Source organism: Rhinopithecus roxellana, chromosome 4, assembly GCF_007565055.1.
Source record: "Rhinopithecus roxellana isolate Shanxi Qingling chromosome 4, ASM756505v1, whole genome shotgun sequence".
NCBI lineage: Eukaryota > Metazoa > Chordata > Mammalia > Primates > Cercopithecidae > Rhinopithecus > Rhinopithecus roxellana.
In genome coordinates this window covers 152744078-152765279 of record NC_044552.1, presented here as the reverse complement: position 1 = coordinate 152765279, position 21202 = coordinate 152744078, and the positions used below count along the sequence as shown (strand labels likewise).

At 37.7% G+C, this 21202-nt stretch overlaps 1 protein-coding gene across 9 annotated transcripts in view; it reads right to left on the bottom strand.

Moving 5' to 3' along the window:
* Positions 1-21202, bottom strand: part of PDE10A (phosphodiesterase 10A) — a 362722-nt gene that overhangs the window by 50465 nt on the left and 291055 nt on the right. For all 9 annotated transcript variants that reach the window (XM_030929478.1, XM_030929471.1, XM_030929470.1 and 6 more), the window contains 4 exons: positions 9757-9899; positions 8631-8714; positions 6111-6261; positions 1812-1967 (listed from right to left, as the gene is read on the bottom strand). In XM_030929478.1, the coding sequence (XP_030785338.1) occupies positions 1812-1967; positions 6111-6261; positions 8631-8714; positions 9757-9899 (534 nt within the window). The remainder of the gene's footprint in view (positions 1-1811; positions 1968-6110; positions 6262-8630; positions 8715-9756; positions 9900-21202) is intronic.

Below are 21202 nucleotides of genomic sequence, written 5' to 3'. Positions count from 1 at the left end.
GGTTTGACAAACTGGAGGCAAACCACCCTAAACATCCATTTTTTGATGGCGGCAACTGGGCCAAGTCTTCCTAGGGCTTAGGTGGACTTGGAGCCTCCCTATCCCACCCACCTTGATGTGACTGTTATATTACAAGGTTTATTTTCTATTCTACTCAGTGGCAATAAACTTCGCAATTCTGGCCTCCTTCAAAACTAATCCTATTGTATTTAATACAGGCTTTCTAAAGAAACTCTATACTGGCTATTGAAATTTAGCTGTGATTGAACTGGTAGCAATGTTGCGCTGTCAAATGCATGAATTCATTTAGGACATGGAATGCTAATTCAGTGACTCCTAATTATTTCTAAGTGAAGTCACCCTGATGTTGTTTCTGGCGTTTATTCATCTTAGACAAATAGTCTCCATTGATGAGTGAGGTCAAAGTAGACATCAGCTGTCATGAAGTTTTAGAGTGTTCATCGATTTACAGAAAGCATGTTTTACATATACATATACATATATGTACACATACATATATACACATGCCTTTTATCCTGTTTACATGTCTATGTATCCTTGTTTTATGCATGGACGTATCTATGTAAACATATGTCATTTAAAAAGGAAAGAGCTGGTGTCAAGCAAATGATAGGAATGATGACTACACGTTGCTTTCAGGGGTCAACTGGCCCATGAGCAAGTTCAACATCAGCTGCCTACTGGGGACGGCTTGAAAATGACTAAAATAGCTCCATATCTGAAATACTCTTCACTTCTACCCAGCAGGTAATTCGAAGAGCACCCAGAATCGAGTAAGGTGACCACCGACCTTCGTGGGACTGAGGACATGAGGCCTGGAAAGTCAGTTTTGCTGGGTTTTAGAAAGGACTGAGCACGCAGCACTACCAATCACATGGACAGTTAAGTCAAACGAGGAGGCACTAAGAGAAGCCTTTGGGAAACTGAGGGGAGAAAACAAAATCCTGGCATTGAGAGGAGGCCTGGCCTATTCAACAGAGAAAAACTGCACCAAGTGGCAAAAGCTTTTCTGCTTCGCAACTTGCCTATGGCTAGTTACTGGCAGAGTCACTGTTGGCATTTTGCTATGACATCCTCAAAACTCAAAATCCTTTCCCTTAGACTCATGATTGGAAGACGTAACAAGGATTTCTCTTCCTACTTAGAGGTGCTGACAGTGAGGGGAAAATATAGGGCCCACTATACTTAAGCTGAACACAGATTATATTGTTATAAATTGTTTGTGATAGGAATCAAATCATTATGATGTAATGGCTACCTTGGTAAGGTGAGTTTGAGAAAAATCATTTAAGAAAGAAGGAGCGCATATATCCCATGTTGAAGTGGTATCTGTGATTGTCTACATCAATTATCAAGAACATCTTAAAGGTAATAAAATAAATAAACAAAACACACAATGTAAAAAAAAAGCTACAATGCACTTAAAACCTTATATTTACCTAACTTTTCAGATTTACTGCTCAATATGTTCTGGTTCAAGAATATGATAATCTATAGAATTAATTGATTTAAATTACATAAAATAAGTAATGCTTTAGGGTTACATGTACTTATTGATATATTTAAAAAACAAATGTGAGTGCAAAATACATGTATTCAAATTCTTTGTAAAGGATTCTTTATGCAAAAAACACTATTATTTCATGATAACTATAAATATAAGGTTCTACAATAAAATATAGCTGTTGCTTTTAAGGAAGCCATAATGATCTTCCTTTTCCACCTATGAAGTACCACTATCTCCCAGACAGCCCTTGAGACTAAGCGGGAGACAGCGTGTGGTGACTCACCTGGAGGATGGACACGGTCTGGGAGAAGTGGTGCTGTTCCATGGTGGAAGTGGAGTAGAGAGCTGCTAGAGGGTGGTCGAACTTCTGCAGGTAGGTGTTACTAAAGCCCCTGTGGTCTAGGTCATGACACAGACACGCAATCAGCAGTCCTTTGCGCTTTAAAAAACAACATGATGCAGAGATGTTCAAAACACAGAAACACACATGAGCAGACTTACCACTTACACTCATGTCACATTACTTTCTGGCATTAATATAGCACAAACATGGCACTCTGGCATAAAGAATCCTACACAAATATAGCAAATCCTTAGGAATCTTTGAAATTCTGGATAATCTAACTCATTTGTAGCCCCTTTCTTTGTTTCTCTGCTTATGAACGATAGTCAAATTATTTTTGAGTTTCTCTCTCAAAGGTGCAGGAGGTATCAACTTAAAGGTATAAAGCAAATGTTCCAAAAAATTACAGATAAAGCAAATCTGCACAAGGAAAGAAAGGCCAGTTTCAGCAAAATCTATTCGATGTTATCTAACAATACTATTGCTATTATAAACAATAAATATAACAGGTAAATCATATCGCATGTAAAAATGGCAAATATATAGAAAAAGAAGGCAGAGCAGACTAACGGAAATTAAAGAAAGTCAGGCTGAGTAAAAAATAAACTAGGCAGGCACGCCTCATAAAAAGGCCAGGTGTGAGCAGAGACCTGAAAGAGGGGAAGGAGAGAGGCAAGTGTGGGAGAGGAGCACACAGGGCAGGGGAGCAGTGACAACATAAACTTGGAGGTGAGTGTACCCTGAGACTTGGAGGATCAGGAAGGTGGCCAGTGGGGTCAAGGGCAGGGGAGGCACTCAACATAAAAGGCTTATATTCTCAGTGATCGGGGGAACTATTAACAGAGGGTTTTTTAGCAGAGCAGTGTTATCATTTTGGTTCTATGTTTACAAGATTATTCTGGCAACTGTGTTGAAAACAGACTCCAGAAGGATGAGAGATCAGTGAGGAGGTTTCTAAAGTAATTGAGGCAAAACAGAATAGAGCTTTAGACCAGGATAACAACAATGAAAACTTCTAAGGGGTGATTAAAGTCTGGATGCGTTTTGCAGGCAGAACCAACAGGATTTTTTGACTGTCAGAGTGTGAAAAGAAAGGAGGTGATACATGTTTTGGTCTTAGAAGCTGTAATGATTAGCATCAACTGATATGGGAGAAGTAAAGGTGGAATGGGTTTGAGGAGAGAGGTCAGGAGTTCATATGTAGACTGAGGCGAGGAGTCTACTTGACAGTCAAGAGGAGATTTGACAGGCGGAGATTTTGTTTTGACAGGTAGCAGCTACTGAAGCCTCAAGGCCTGGAGATAGGCCTTTGCTAGAGAAAGTGCCCATGTGGCATTTAAGGTCACATGATCGGCTGAGCTCACCAAGGTTGTAGTTTGAGGTCGGAGGAGGGTCAAGGTCTAAGCTCTCAAGTACTCCCAATTCTAAAACAAATCATCCAGCGGGCAATTAAATACTTGATAAAAATGGAAGGGAAGAAAGAATCAGAACTCTATAGGTTAAATCCTATTATAACCAATTTCATATGACAGTTTCTATTCTCTCCTGAAGGGATTTTGAGTGGAATTCAGGTTATGCCAAACACTGCTTGAAAAGACTGAAGTGTTTAAAGTATATGAAGAGACTCAGTGTGTTAATAACAATCACAATCAGAATTTTATTTTGAAAGACAAATTATACCTGTAAAGGGGGAACAGACTGCACGGTCTAAGTCTGAGGAAAGAGAAGGATTAAGAAAACAACAACAACAACAACAACAACACAACAAAAACAAACAAACACAAAACCCCAAGGAAGGAACAGCTGGTGCAATAGCAGGAAAACCAAGAGTGCCGAATGTCCCGGGGTTCAAGTGAAGACACTGAGGGCTGACCCTCGGATCTCGCCGGGTGCAGGTCACTGGTGACCTGGAGCAGGGCATTTTCTAGGGTGTTAAATTCAGAAGCTTGATCAGAGTTGTTTTCAGAAAGAATGCGAGGAGAGGATTTTGAAAGAGCCAGTAGGGTAACACTTGCATGGGGTTTACTGCAATGAAGAGCGAAGTAACAGGGAGGGAGCCGAGGAGAGCGGCAGATGAGAGCATATTCTAAGATGGAAGTAAAAACTGCAGGCGTACATGCAGATGGCAGTGATCCAGAAAAGAGGGGTGAGAGCATAATGGAGGACAGAGAAGAGAGGGAAGCACTGGTAGGCAGTGCTCTCAAAGAGGTGGTGGTGACAGATATGACAAAGCAGAAGGGTCAGCTCTGGAGAGGAGTGTGGTGCAAGGCAGAGCCTGCTGAGGGCAGATGCGGACAGATGGGCGTGCTGGGATGGGAGTCGGCAGAAGTTCTCACAGGCGCATTTTTAGCGATATGCCTGCTTCTTTATCCTGATAATGCAGGACTGGTTTTCCTGCAACGTAATTGGAAGGGAAATCTCACCAGCAACCCGTAACCCCATGAGGTATCATGTTAACAATCATACTTGCCTGGCATTCTTAAGATAACTGAATTAATTATGTTGTTAATATCATTTTGTTTTGGGGTGGTTTCCATGTTTTATGCTGCTGTGTCATCATGATGTACCTGATAAGAAATCTCAAGAGTTTTACAATCTTGCACAATACGTAAAAGTTATCTATCATCTTTCCAGTTTTTAAACTCACTTTTAAAATTGATGTGACCTTCAGTAGTTTTATTAAAGGTGTGCCAGAATCATACATCTGAAAATAATGTATAAAGAATCACCCTTCTTAAGCATTTCCCTTTAAGAAGATCAAACGATAACTTCTAATAGTTCTCTTAGAGGTTAAATTTCTTCTTTATAAAATATGTTTTAAACATTTACATATGTCATTTGGGGATTATTTTTCAGCCAAAACGATCTGATGTTTTGGGAAAATATAATTCCAGAAATGAATTAGGAACTTAAATGAGTCAACATGTATCAACAAAGTTTTTCTCACTTACCGTTAAATTTTCAACTTTTTGAATATAAATTGCAATGCAATTTGAAAGTATAATTTCTATAGTTCTTAAACTCACAAGGTGTGGCAAAATGGCAAAACAAGACAATGAAATTGCTTTCTTAAAAGGAATAGAATGGAGAAAACGCTGAAAGTCTCAACAATATGGGGTTCAATAGAAAAGGACTTTGTTACGACAAACAGGAAAAAAGGACCAATTTCATCTAGATCTTTTGGGCGGAGGTAATACATAATAAATTACTGATGAGGTTAAACTCCACTTGAACTAACGATTGTTCTGAAAAAGCAACAAAAACTAGAGGATAATTTTTTATTCTTTCTTTAAAATGCTACTAGTTTTTTTCCCCCCCCCTAGAATGCATCTTTCGAGTTTTCCACTCAGATTGTGAATTTGGTCCAATAGGATGGAAAAGGATAGGATGGACCTTCACAAGCACTGGATTCTAGTTTAAATGTGAATTTGAGAAAAGCACAATTTATGTATCACAAAGATAACAGCTCCTTTCTCTGGACAGTCATAGGTCCCCTAAAAGATGATACCAGTTTTACGGAGGAGAGAAAGGAGGACTCCATCTAAGGTGTGAGCAGACACTCCCAGGATCAGTGTGGTCAGAGGGAGGGATATCCTTCAAAGTCGGGATTGTCCAGATGTAGAATCAGCATCCTTTGTGGCTACGAGTCACTAAGCGCTAAGCCTGGCTTTCAAGTAAGGGACTTGGACTGTGACTGACGAATGCAAGTGGCCATCTCCAATTCTAACTCTGAGATTCTGAAAGCTTTGGATATGTCACTAACTCTGGGTATTTAAAGTTGGGCAAATTAATTAAACATTTCAGATCCTTTGTGTCCTCATGCTAGAGGAGGTCAAAATCATTTCTGTCTTCACAGTATTTAATGCTCTAGGTTCTCAAATAGGTAGGATACATCTACATTATCCAGGGCATATAAGCAATGAATAAAATTCACTGTTTATATCCCTTCAGAACATTTAAGCTTTAATAGAGAAGGCTTTAATAGAGAAGGCTACAAAATGAGTGATTCCTTGGGGGATATTTTGATGATGCTAAAATTTCTTTTATCTACATTTCTTATACAAAATAATATGCTAAATGCTCGGGTATAGGAATCTAAAAATGGGATGCCCTTGATTTATTAAGCCAAAATTTGTCTTGGAATAACATGTCACAAATCCATGTCATTAATGTGCTCCCGACACACAGTATTAAATCCATTGAGGTTACGAGAAACAGCGGTAAAGAGTGCATACCCACCTCAAGGTCTGTGAAAAGCGCGTGATTGTTCTGAAGTATGGCGTACATGCAGTGGGCTACAGTGACCGCATGCTTCCAGTTGTGATAAGGAACCCGCCGATAATTCTTCTTCACAGACATAATAAAACGACACAACTTTTCGAGCTCAAAGCTGCATGGAAAAGAAACTGTTATGACTGAAACCAGTAGAGAATCACTAGGTTGCAGGAGAACCCCCTAGTTTAGGTACACATATGTCTGCACCTTACACACTTGCAACTCTAAAGATTTCCACCCTGACTGAATCCATAAGTACTGGAAACTCATTCACCAGTTCCTTTTCAGTTCTCTAGCCAAAAAGAAGTAAGAGAATAAAGACTCTTTTATGGTATCTGTTGTGATACGGTATCTGTTGTGATATAGTAACTGTCCCACTGGTGAGAAAATATCAGTACTCATACACAGTCACCTGTCACCAGCCCTCATGATTTTCTTTAGTTATATGTTCATTTCCTAAACCTCCCAGTGCTCAAAAGACCACAACACAGTACCATCTTGCTAACAGGTATTTTGAGCTAATATTTTCCAGAAAGAATATTCAGACTTACAAATTGCAAATATGTGTATCATGAGACTTTTCAAAGCAATTCCAAAGTATTAAGTTTTATTATATACTAAAATTGTTAAGTCCCAAATGAACATATCCAAATACTTACATAGTATATAAAATAATATAATGTATGTTTTATTACATATATTGTTACACTATGTTTTTATATTATTATGTACTTATACATATTTAAGACTCTCTAAACTCTCAAAATAGACTTGAGACAGCGTAAAACAAAAGCATATATAATACAAGGCTTTCTGAAATACCAAGGAGGTCGAGAATTCATAAAACCTTAAAAAAATGCGTAACCTGTGTTTTTCTCCACTGAAAATTTTCAAATGTATTTGAAGTATAGGGTATGGCATTTTAAGAATTCCAACTGGTCAAACTCTCAACTGCATTCTGAGAATTAACTGGAGTTAGGTATCCGATGTGCATCCTTTTGAAACACTAATTTACAAAAAGTTACAGATAGGAAAGACACAGACTTCAAGAGGAATGACAATTAAGTTTTAGAGAAACTAAGAGGTTCTACAAGACATTTAATTCCTAAATGAGTAAAAAAGAGCAAAAGAAAACTGTTCCTTGCATTTTAACACTGCATGTTTCCACTGTAAAGGATCAGATACAAAGTCAGGAAAGGCCTCCAGGACAGCCAAATTGGGTGGGGAAAAGATTTGCAATGAAATGGTGCCATAATTAAATTACTGACAAAGTGCCACACTCTGAATAAGAAGACATGTTACTTTTTGATCTATTCTAATAGATACATGATGGCAGGTTGAAAGTCGATGCTAAATTTACACGTGGTATTCTAAACATTTTTATTTATTATTATTATACTTTAAGTTCCAGGGCACATGTGCAGAACGTGCAGGTTTGTTACATAGGTATACACGTGCCATGATGGCTTGCTGCACCCATCAAGCCTTCATCCACATTAGGTATTTCTCCTAATGCTATCCCTCCCCTAGCCCCTGACCCCCGACAGGCCCTGGTATGTGATATTTCCTTCCCTGTGTCCATGTGTTCTCATTGTTCAACTCCCACTTATGAGTGAGAATATGCAGTGTTTGTTTTTCTGTTCCTGTGTTAGTTTGCTGAGAATGACGGTTTCCAGCTTCATCCATGAAAGGACATGAACTCATCCTTTTATGGTTGCATAGTATTCCATGGTGTATATGTGCCACATTTTCTTAATCCAGTCTATCATTGATGAGCATTTGGGTTGGTTCCAAGTCTTTGCTATTGTGAACAGTGCCGCAATAAACATACATGTGCATGTGTCTTTACAGTAGAATGATTTATTATCCTTCGGGCATAAACCCAGTAATGGGATTGCTGGGTCAAATGGTATTTCTAGTTCTAGATCCTTGAGGAATCACTATACTGTCTTCCACAATGGTTGAACTAATTTACACTCCCACCAACAGCATAAAAGTATTTCCACTTCTCCACATCCTCTCCAGCATCTGTTGTTTCATGACTTTTTAATGATCGCCATTCTAACTGTCATAAGATGGTATCTCATTGTGGTTTTGATTTGCGTTTCTCTAATGACCAGTGACGATGAGCTTTTTTTCATATGTTTGCTGGCTGCATCAACGTTCTGGTCAGTAGTAACCCGTCTCTTTCAGTTACACCGCCAAATGAAATTCTAGCCTCTGTTTTTATGAAAGCTTTTTGGATTTGTTTTTTAACCAGGCTACAACCACGTTGCTAGAGCCCCTGCAGAAAATCTGGAAAGGCTGAGTATTTGTAAAATAATCTCAGCCCTTTTTTATTTGAATATTTAGAAAAAAAGTAATTTATAAATTCAATATTTTAAAATAATTTCAAACAAAGATGGTGGTGAGGCATATATGTAGAAGGAGGAAGAGGTTATGTCACCCAGTATTTCAAACAGTAAATTTTAAAGTCATTCATACCAGGATGTCCCACAGGACCGATGAACCATGTAGACAAAAATTCCAGGCCACATGTTTTCAAAAGGACCAATGTCAAAGTGGAATCTGAAATTTTAAAAGGGCAGTTTATCACTAAACGTAATTAGAATAAACATAATAAGTAAAGAAAATCATTTAATTTTTTTGTACCAAGGAGCTAAAAAGACACTGGGAGCTCAGCCATCCCTTTTCCTGCCTTCTCAGCCACATCTCTCTGGTACTGAAAGATTTTCAGGAATAAATTCCACATATTTATTCCCTTAGAAATCTAGTCCAATATCCAAGTTATTGATTCATTTTCTATTAATCTGTTTAAAATGATGCTTCATTTGTTATCAGAGAAATTAAAAGAACAAAAAGATATATTACAAATATTAGATACATATACAATCATAGAAAAGGGGGGAAAAGCCTTTTCAGAAGTATCTTTGGAGTTGAAATTGTTTTATCTCCTATTTTAACTGCAATAACAATTTCACTAATATAAACACCGAAGTTATTACCTATTTTTCATTTGCTAATTTAGTTACCAACATTAGACTTGAATTAACAGTATGGTATAATATATACTATAATTTCAATTGTAAGGCAAATAGTAGCTCTAAGTCACTTCTGAAGGTTTCCTATGTAGATACTGTTGGCTTACACTTACAATGAACATACAAACGGCCCTACCCTCTAGTAACTTAAGTATCTTAACACAGGATTAAAAAATAAAGTATGAAAGTCAAACTATGACAAAATTCTTGAATTTAATTTGGAAGTTTAAATTTATATGGAAATGAGAACTTTTTGATATGTTAAATGCCATTTTGAGTGTTAAATATTAAATGGTATAAAGTATGCAACAGACTAATGAGAAATGCTAACATTTCGGTTAACTCATTTCGAAATTGAGTTCAGATTTTCTTTTTTAAGGTAATGAGATCTGGCCTTTATTTCCAAATCCTCTCATAATATCTGGAATCACTTTGGAAGGAGAAAATGGCAACACTCCACATGTAATACGTGTATAATAATTGTGACTCTAATTCTATAACCTGTCTCACTTTAAGTTCAATTCAATTAAAAATCGTTCCTGAAGAAACTGACAAAGCAACATACTTACAATTCAATTTCTTTGCAGAGACGCACAGGAAGGGTGAATCGCATGAGGTCTTGCCACTCTTCTGCAGTACAAATGCTATGGTAGGACAGCTTTTCCATCGTTACCCGGTAAATGCACTCTGAGTGGCGAATTCTATGATACATCTAGAAGGCAAATCCAAAAAAAAAAAACCCAAAATTAAAATAATATTTAAATTGTTTTGTCACTGAAGTTCAGAATTGGTATTAAAGAATCAGAACTAGAATTAAAACCAAAGTAGATTTATTATTATCCATATTTCCATATGCACAGGGATGTGCACACATGACTTTGCAGATTCAAAAGAAATTTTTTTTTTTTTAAAAAAGATGGTATCTCTGCTTTAAAAGTTTTCATCAGACATCTCTTGGTAACGAGGTTACTTGGCATTTGTCTTCTTTAAAATGCTCTGCATTTCTGTATTTTTAAATAATAAAAATCAAACACATCCATTTTATTATCAGAAAATGAATATTAATATTTTTAAAGATCACAATAAGATCTAAGGTACTTCTCAATCTATTACAACGAAAACTTTAATTACTACATTTCACCTGCGCATCAAATTCAACTTCCTTGGGAGGGTTTTAGCACATCATTTCCTTCTCTGGTTTTTAGTCTTAACAGGACTTTTACTATTCTTAACAGAATTTGGGGTGTTATTGGTGTTTCAGCAACGAACTCACATGAGTAACACAGGTTTGCATTCATCAGTCATAGACTGTGTCCACAGAGTAGGTATATAAATTGGTCATTACATTGATTGACAATGGATAAGTATATTTTGCCATCCTATTAAGTTGAAATCTTGTGTATCTGTATCTGTCTGCAAATGTTTTACAAATAATTATAAATTAATATGTGAGATAAAATAAAAACATGCTGTGGAGCCAAAGGAATGGGTCAATATTTATACTTGTGAATGATTAAATAGATGAGATTAATTAGAAACTGTCTGAAGCAAAGTAATACGAAAACGTGGTGGGAAGCTAGAGTAGCTTTTGTAACATTTTGCATTTTTAAAGTAACATTTTCTACAGGATAGCTTCACCATCTGTAGGTCAGACTATCCAGTCTACATAAAAATACAAAAGAACGCTGGGCAAGGTCACTCACCCCTGTAATCCCAGCACTTTTGGAGGCCCAGGTAGGTGAATCATCTGAGGTCAGGAGTTCAAGACCAGCCTGGCCAACATGGCAAAACCCTGTCTCTACTAAAAATACAAAAATCAGCTGGGTGCACGCCTGTATCTCAGCTATTTGGGAGGCTGACACAGGAGAATCGCTTGAACCTGGGAGGTGGAGACTGCAGTGAGCCAAGATGGCGCCACTGCACTCTTGCCTGGGTAACAACAGTGAAACTCTGTCTCAAAAAAAAAAAAAAAAAAAAAAAAAAGAATGAAGCTAAATGGGTCAAGAGTGAAGATATTTTCTTTATTTCATCATTTAAAAATATTTAGCTTCCTTCTTGGCGATCTCAAAGTCCTCTCGGTCTAGAGGTTACTAAAATGTTTGATTGTGAAAACCCTATCGGTAAACAAATGGTGGCAATGCAAACCCAATGAATGAATACACAGTAATTACATGCACACAAACTGTACTCATGTATTATTTATATTATAAATAGAAACTAAAAACATTAAAATTAAGTGGCTATATTTTTAAATATTTTACCTACTAAGTAAGTCTTTGTTCTTACTAAAAAATTAGGTATTTTTAAATGTTATTAATCATCAAATGCTTTCTGTAATACTTTTGGAGATAATGATTTAAGGGATGGTTCAGTTTATTTCAGTATTTAGATTTTCAGTTATACTATTTAAGAAAGGTATTCCTTAAGAAGTATGTTGATCCAAATGGAATAAAGGCTGTACTGGCTGTGGCTAATGCCTGTAATACCAGCACTTTGGGAGGCAGAGGCAGGCAGCAAGACCAGCCCGGCCAGCATGGTGAAACCCTGTCTCTACTAAAAACACAAAAAAATTAGCCAGGTACGGTGACACACACCTATAATCCTAGCTACTTGGGAGGTTGAGGAACGAGAATCATTTGAACCAGGAAGGCAAGAGGTGGAGGTTGCAGTGAGCTGAGATTGCACTACTGCACTTCAGCCTGGGCGATAGAGCAATATTCTCTCTCTCCAAAAAAAAAAAAAAAAAAAAAAAAGGTCGTATTGGCTATTCTTAAACATTGCACATATATTTTTGTTTCCTAACTACTAATATGTTTGGTTGACATTCAAACGCATTTCCATTTTTCTTGATGTCAATCAGTTGACCCTGCAAACTAATCAGCTACATTTTTATATTTTATCAAAAAGCGTTCAAAATCAATGAAAACTCTTTGTGGAGATTTGTATCAGTTAAAACCTGCTTCATAAAACAAAATCATTAAAAATTCAACTTTAAAGTAGAGAGAAAAAAGGGGGAATAAAGAACAGATTAAACACATAGAAAACAAATAGCAAGATGGTGGATTTACACCAAACATAAAATCTGAATGGTCTACACATCATGATTAGAAATCAAAGACTGTCAGATTGAATAAAAAAGTATGGGCCAACTATATACTGCTTACAAGAATTTTACTTGAACTATAAAGACATAGAGTAAAATTAAAATGATGGAAAAGATACATTATTTAATACCAGTCAAAAGAAAGTTACAATGACTTTATTAATAATAACAGGCAAGGTAGAGTTCAGAACAAAGACTATTACTAGGAATAAAGAAAATCATTTTAAATAACAAAAGGGTTAGGTCATCACAAGGACGTAACAACTCTAAGTACGACACACCTAATAAGATAGTTTTGGTATATACGAAGCAAACAATGACAGAACTGCAAATAAAATAGACAAATAGATAAATCCACAATGAGAGCTAGAGATTTCACACCACCCTTTGAACTGAACTACTCATATATCAATCCAATCAAAATCCCAGTAGGCTATTCTATAGGAAATTAAAAGCGGATTCTATAATTCATATGGAAATTCAAAGGACCTAGATTAGCCAAAATAACTCTGAAAACAAACAATGAAGGTGAGGAAATTATACTGCCTAAATCCAGTACTTATTATAAAGTTATAGTAACTAAAGCAGTGCGGTTCTGGCATCAAGGGGCACAAACAGACCAGTGGAACTAAACACAGAAATAGGACCACACACACGGCCAGGTGATTTTCAGCAAGGCTGCAAAGGCGAGGCCACAAGGAAAGGATAGTTGGTTGATTCAGCAAGTGGTTCTGCAACAACCAAATATCCAAAAGCAATAAATAAATAAATAAAAACTTTGACCCTTACCTTATACAATAGACAAATATTTACTCCAAATGAATATAGACTTAACTATAGAACCTAAAACTATAAAACTTCTAGGAAAAAAAAAAAAAAACAGAGGAGAAATGTCTTAATGACCTTAAGTTAGGCAAGTATTTCTTCAATACAATGTTAAACATCATAATGAAAGGTTGAATTATCAACTGGACTTCTTCAGAGTTTAAAACTTTTGCTCTTAGAAACTGTTAAGAGAATGAAAAGACAAGCCAAAGACTGGGAGCAAATATTTACAAATAATCTATCTGATAAATGAAAATGACTTGTATCCAGAATATATAAAGATCTACTAAAAATCAGTCAGAAAACAAACAACCACAAACAAAAGATGGACAAAAGATTTGAGAAGACACTTCACCAAAGATGGCGTACAGATGATAAATGTGAAAGAACTGGAACACATACCATGATTTGGGGTATGTGAAAGAGTACAATCACTTTCATGAACAGTTTGGAAGTAAGTCTCTTAAACAGTTACAGACCCCTCCCATGTTACCCACCACTGCACACATAAATCTTTACCCAAGAGAAACGAAATCTGTGATCACTTAAAGGCTTGTACACAGACCAACTGTTTCCTGCAGCTTTAGTGTAATAGCCGAAAACTGGAAATCATTCAAGTATCTATCAACAAGTAAATAAATTAGTTGTGGTATGTCCATGCAATAAGCTACTAAGTAATAAAAAGTAATTAACTATTTACGTACACAACACCACCGATGAATCACAAAATTATGTTAAGGGAAAAAAGCCAAATAATACAGATTATATAATTCCCTTTATACAAAATAATTCTAGAAAATGCAAAGGAATTTATAGTGACAGAAAGCAAAACAATGGTCACCTGAAGATTGTGAGGGTCAAAAGGAAGGGGCCCACAAAAACTTCTGTAAGTCAAGGCTGTATTTATCATCTTGACTATGTTGATGATTTCATGGGTGTGTGTGTATATTAAGTTGTACACTTTAAACATTTGCACATTACTGTGTATCAAAAACCCTCAGTGAAACTGTTTTAAAAGTTCCTGCTCTTTTTAAGGGTATAGATGTCACAATTTGTATACATGACATATAAATTTCAGCAACAAAGTCACATGATAGTGAAAATACTGGCAAAGATCTATTTTCAAAGTGCTCTCTTCATAGCGAGGATTTCTTTGGAAAGCAATTATTTTCTCATGCAGTGTTAATGTCACTGGCAACTTGAGGGTTCAGATTAAATGTTATTTCTCTGAATATATCTTCTAAATACTTTCATTTGTCATTAGAAGAAGTTAGCAAATTTGGAGTCTCTGTCTTTTTGTGAAAGAAGCATGTGTACTTAATTTATTAACTGAACAACTGTACCAAGTATTTTGCTGCAAACAGCAAATCTGTGGGTAGCACAAACGAAAATGCATGAACATTTTGAAATCATCTTCATAACTGTGATTTTTTTTTCCAATTGATAAAATAATCCTCCTTAGTAAAGTTGAGAAAGAGCGTAGATAGGTTTAGAAGTATAGGCTGGACACTGCTGTCACCTTTTCCTAGCTGCACAAGGCCCACTCTACTCTGTGAGAGGAGACTCTGCTTCCTGGACAAGCCATGACCTTCTAGTGCATGAACTTTCTGAAAGCTCCTTCCATGTATTAATAATCAATAAAAAATTCTTTAATATCATTTACCCAAAAACATATCAAGACCCAAGTTTTCACATTTTCCTCATATACCTTAATGGAATGTCACTTGCTTTCCACTTTAGAGATATTAGATAGAGATTTAGAGATTCTGGTAGGAAAGTGAACAATCCACAGGATTTACTCAGTATTTACTGTAAATTGGTACTACCTGTAATTCAGTGCAATTCTATGGTAAAGCTGTTAGTAAGAGTAACTATACTAGGCAGTAAAGTAACTGCTACTATAGTCATTAACCCTATTGAGCATTTACGCAGGCAGTATGCTAAGAGTTTTATACGCATTATTTCATGTAGGTCTCACAAAACTCCTATAAGATAGTTATTCCTTTTATCGCCATTTTGTATGTTTGTGACCTAAAATTAGAATAAATTGTATTTCTATTATTCTTACAGTTTTTGATATCAATATATTGAAAATACATAAAAATTTAAATTTTTAGTCTTTTATTTATTTATTTATTTATTTATTTATTTTTTTTATTTTCCTTTTTTTTATTTTTTGGAAAATCTGCTAATACTTTCCCTTTATCTTCATTTCTTTTTTTTTTTTTTTTTTTTTATTATACTTTAAGTTCTAGGGTACATGTGCATAACGTGCAGGTTTGTTACATATGTATACTTATGCCATGTTGGTGTGCTGCACCCATCAACTCGTCAGCACCCATCAATTCATCATTTATATCATGTATAACTCCCCAATGCAATCCCTCCCTCCTCCCCCCTCCCCCCTCCCCATGATAGACCCCAGTGTGTGATGTTCCCCTTCCCGAGTCCAAGTGATCTCATTGTTCAGTTCCCACCTATGAGTGAGAACATGCGGTGTTTGGTTTTCTGTTCTTGTGATAGTTTGCTAAGAATGATGGTTTCCAGCTGCATCCATGTCCCTACAAAGGACGCAAACTCATCCTTTTTTATGGCTGCATAGTATTCCATGGTGTATATGTGCCACATTTTCTTAATCCAGTCTGTCACAGATGGACATTTGGGTTGATTCCAAGTCTTTGCTATTGTGAATAGTGCCGCAATAAACATACGTGTACATGTGTCTTTGTAGTAGACTAATTTATAATCCTTTGGGTATATACCCAGTAGTGGGATGGCTGGGTCATATGGTACATCTAGTTCTAGATCCTTGAGGAATTGCCATACTGTTTTCCATAATGGTTGAACTAGTTTACAATCCCACCAACAGTGTAAAAGTGTTCCTATTTCTCCACATCCTCTCCAACACCTGTTGTTTCCTGACTTCTTAATGATTGCCATTCTAACTGGTGTGAGATGGTATCTCATTGTGGTTTTGATTTGCATTTCTCTGATGGCCAGTGATGATGAGCATTTTTTCATGTGTCTGTTGGCTGTATGAATATCTTCTTTTGAGAAATGTCTGTTCATATCCTTTCCCCACTTTTTGATGGGGTTGTTTGTTTTTTTCTCGTATATTTGTTTGAGTTCTTTGTAGATTCTGGATATTAGCCCTTTGTCAGATGAGTAGGTTGCAAAAATTTTCTCCCATTCTGTAGGTTGCCTGTTCACTCTGATGGTAGTTTCTTTTGCTGTGCAAAAGCTCTTTAGTTTCATTAGATCCCATTTGTCAATTTTGGCTTTTGCTGCCGTTGCTTTTGGTGTTTTAGACATGAAGTCCTTGCCCATGCCTATGTCCTGAATGGTACTACCTAGATTTTCTTCTAGGGTTTTTATGGTATTAGGTCTAACATTTAAGTCTCTAATCCATCTTGAATTAATCTTCGTATAAGGGGTAAGGAAAGGATCCAGTTTCAGCTTTCTACTTATGGCTAGCCAATTTTCCCAGCACCATTTATTAAATAGGGAATCCTTTCCCCATTTCTTGTTTCTCTCAGGTTTGTCAAAGATCAGATGGCTGTAGATGTGCGGTATTATTTCTGAGGACTCTGTTCTGTTCCATTGGTCTATATCTCTGTTTTGGTACCAGTACCATGCTGTTTTGGTTACTGTAGCCTTGTAGTATAGTTTGAAGTCAGGTAGCGTGACGCCTCCAGCTTTGTCCTTTTGACTTAGGATTGCCTTGGCAATGCGGGCTCTTTTTTGGTTCCATATGAACTTTAAAGCAGTGTTTTCCAATTCTGTGAAGAAAGTCATTGGTAGCTTGATGGGGATGGCATTGAATCTATAAATAACCTTGGGGAGTATGGCCATTTTCACGATATTGATTCTTCCTATCCATGAGCATGGTATGTTCTTCCATTTGTTTGTGTCCTCTTTGATTTCACTGAGCAGTGGTTTGTAGTTCTCCTTGAAGAGGTCCTTTACATCCCTTGTAAGCTGGATTCCTAGGTATTTTATTCTCTTTGAAGCAATTGTGAATGGAAGTTCATTCCTGATTTGGCTCTCTGCTTGTCTGTTGCTGGTGTATAAGAATGCTTGTGATTTTTGCACATTAATTTTGTATCCTGAGACTTTGCTGAAGTTGCTTATCAGCTTAAGGAGATTTTGGGCTGAGACGATGGTGTTTTCTAAATATACAATCATGTCATCTGCAAACAGGGACAATTTGACTTCTTCTTTTCCTAACTGGATACCCTTGATTTCTTTCTCTTGCCTGATTGCCCTAGCCAGAACTTCCAACACTATGTTGAATAGGAGTGGTGAGAGAGGGCATCCCTGTCTTGTGCCAGTTTTCAAAGGGAATTTTTCCAGTTTTTGCCCATTCAGTATGATATTAGCTGTGGGTGTGTCATAAATAGCTCTTATTATTTTGAGGTACGTTCCATCAATACCGAATTTATTGAGCGTTTTTAGCATGAAGGGCTGTTGAATTTTGTCAAAAGCCTTTTCTGCATCTATTGAGACAATCATGTGGTTCTTGTCTTTGGTTCTGTTTATATGCTGGATTACGTTTATTGATTTGCGAATGTTGAACCAGCCTTGCATCCCAGGGATGAAGCCCACTTGATCATGGTGGATAAGCTTTTTGATGTGCTGCTGAATCCGGTTTGCCAGTATTTTATTGAGGATTTTTGCATCAATGTTCATCAGGGATATTGGTCTAAAATTCTCTTTTTTTGTTGTGTCTCTGCCAGGCTTTGGTATCAGGATGATGTTGGCCTCATTAAATGAGTTAGGGAGGATTCCCTCTTTTTCTATTGATTGGAATAGTTTCAGAAGGAATGGTACCAGCTCCTCCTTGTACCTCTGGTAGAATTCAGCTGTGAATCCATCTGGTCCTGGACTTTTTTTGGTGGGTAGGCTATTAATTGTTGCCTCAATTTCAGAGCCTGCTATTGGTCTATTCAGGGATTCAACTTCTTCCTGGTTTAGCCTTGGGAGAGTGTAAGTGTCCAGGAAATTATCCATTTCTTCTAGATTTTCTAGTTGATTTGCGTAGAGGCGTTTATAGTATTCTCTGATGGTAGTTTGTATTTCTGTGGGGTCAGTGGTGATATCCCCTTTATCATTTTTTATTGCATCTATTTGATTCCTCTCTCTTTTTTTCTTTATTAGCCTTGCTAGCGGTCTGTCAATTTTGTTGATCTTTTCAAAAAACCAACTCCTGGATTCATTGATTTTTTGGAGGGTTTTTTGTGTCTCTATCTCCTTCAGTTCTGCTCTGATCTTAGTTATTTCTTGCCTTCTGCTAGCTTTTGAATGTGATTGCTCTTGCCTCTCTAGTTCTTTTAATTGTGATGTTAGAGTGTCAATTTTAGATCTTTCCTGCTTTCTCTTGTGGGCATTTAGTGCTATAAATTTCCCTCTACACACTGCTTTAAATGTGTCCCAGAGATTCTGGTATGTTGTATCTTTGTTCTCATTGGTTTCAAAGAACATCTTTATTTCCGCTTTCATTTCGTTATGTACCCAGTAGTCATTCAGGAGCAGGTTGTTCAGTTTCCATGTAGTTGAGCGGTTTTGATTGAGTTTCTTAGTCCTGAGTTCTAGTTTGATTGCACTGTGGTCTGAGAGACAGTTTGTTATAATTTCTGTTCTTTTACATTTGCTGAGGAGTACTTTACTTCCAATTATGTGGTCAATTTTGGAATAAGTGCGATGTGGTGCTGAGAAGAATGTATATTCTGTTGATTTGGGGTGGAGAGTTCTATAGATGTCTATTAGGTCCGCTGGGTGCAGAGATGAGTTCAATTCCTGGATATCCTTGTTAACTTTCTGTCTCGTTGATCTGTCTAATGTTGACAGCGGAGTGTTGAAGTCCCCCATTATTATTGTATGGGAGTCTAAGTCTCTTTGTAAGTCTCTAAGGACTTGCTTTATGAATCTGGGTGCTCCTGTATTGGGTGCATATATATTTAGGAGAGTTAGCTCTTCCTGTTGAATTGATCCCTTTACCATTATGTAATGGCCTTCTTTGTCTCTTTTGATCTTTGATGGTTTAAAGTCTGTTTTATCAGAGACTAGGATTGCAACCCCTGCTTTTTTTTGTTCTCCATTTGCTTGGTAGATCTTCCTCCATCCCTTTATTTTGAGCCTATGTATGTCTCTGCATGTGAGATGGGTCTCCTGAATACAGCAGACTGATGGGTCTTGACTCTTTATCCAGTTTGCCAGTCTGTGTCTTTTAATTGGAGCATTTAGTCCATTAACATTTAAGGTTAATATTGTTATGTGTGAACTTGATCCTGCCATTATGATATTAACTGGTTATTTTGCTCGTTAGTTGATGCAGTTTCTTCCTAGCCTCGATGGTCTTTACATTTTGCCAAGTTTTTGCGATGGCTGGTACCGGTTGTTCCTTTCCATGTTTAGGGCTTCCTTCAGGGTCTCTTGTAAGGCAGGCCTGGTGGTGACAAAATCTCTAAGCATTTGCTTATCTGTAAAGGATTTTATTTCTCCTTCACTTATGAAACTTAGTTTGGCTGGATATGAAATTCTGGGTTGAAAATTCTTTTCTTTAAGAACGTTGAATATTGGCCCCCACTCTCTTCTGGCTTGTAGAGTTTCTGCCGAGAGATCTGCTGTTAGTCTGATGGGCTTCCCTTTGTGGGTGACCCGACCTTTCTCTCTGGCTGCCCTTAAGATTTTTTCCTTCATTTCAACTTTGGTGAATCTGGCAATTATGTGTCTTGGAGTTGCTCTTCTGGAGGAGTATCTTTGTGGCGTTCTCTGTATTTCCTGAATTTGAATGTTGGCCTGCCCTACTAGGTTGGGGAAGTTCTCCTGGATGATATCCTGAAGAGTGTTTTCCAACTTGGTTCCATTTTCCCCCTCACTTTCAGGCACCCCAATCAGACGTAGATTTGGTCTTTTTACGTAATCCCATACTTCTTGCAGGCTTTGCTCATTTCTTTTTCTTCTTTTTTCTTTTGGTTTCTCTTCTCGCTTCATTTCATTCATTTGATCTTCAATCGCTGATACTCTTTCTTCCAGTTGATCGAGTCGGTTACTGAAGCTTGTGCATTTGTCACGTATTTCTCGTGTCATGGTTTTCATCTCTGTCATTTCGTTTATGATCTTCTCTGCATTAATGAGTCTAGCTGTCAATTCTTCCACTCTTTTTTCAAGATTTTTAGTTTCTTTGCGCTGGGTACGTAATTCCTCCTTTAGCTCTGATAAGTTTGATGGACTGAAGCCTTCTTCTCTCCTCTCGTCCAAGTCATTCTCTGACCAGCTTTGATCCGTTGCTGGTGATGGGCTGCGCTCCTTTGCAGGGGGAGATGCGCTCTTATTTTTTGAATTTCCAGCTTTTCTGCCCTGCTTCTTCCCCATCTTTGTGGTTTTATCTGTCTCTGGTCTTTGATGGTGGTGACGAACTGATGGGGTTTTGGTATAGGTGTCCTTCCTGTTTGATAGTTTTCCTTCTGACAGTCAGAAGGACTCTCTGTTGGTCTGTTGGAGATTGCTTGAGGTCCACTCCAGACCCTGTTTGCCTGGGTATCAGCAGCAGAGGTTGCCGAAGATAGAATATTGCTGAACAGCGAGTGTACCTGTCTGATTCTTCCTTTGGAAGTGTCCTCTCAGGGGTGTACTCCACCCTGTGAGGTGTGGGGTGTCAGACTGCCCCTAGTGGGGGATTTCTCCCAGCTAGGCTACTCAGGGGTCAGAGACACACCTGAGCAGGCAGTCTGTCCGTTCTCAGATCTCAACCTCCGCGTTGGGAGATCCGCGGCTCTCCCCAAAGCTGTCAGACAGAGTCGTTCGCGTCTGCACCGGCTCCCGCTACTTCCCCTGTTGGTCTTCAGCTGTGCGCTGTCCCCAGAGGTGGAGACTACAGAGACAGGCAGGCTTCCTTGAGCTGCTGTGAGCTCCACCCAGTTCGAGCTTCCCAGCGGCTTTGTTTACCTACTTAAGCCTCAGCAATGGCGGGCGCCCCTCCCCCAGCCTCGCTGCTGCCTTGCGGATAGATCGCGGCAGACTGCTGTGTTAGCAGTGACGGAGGCTTCGTGGGCGTGGGACCCTCCCGGCCAGGTGTGGGATATATT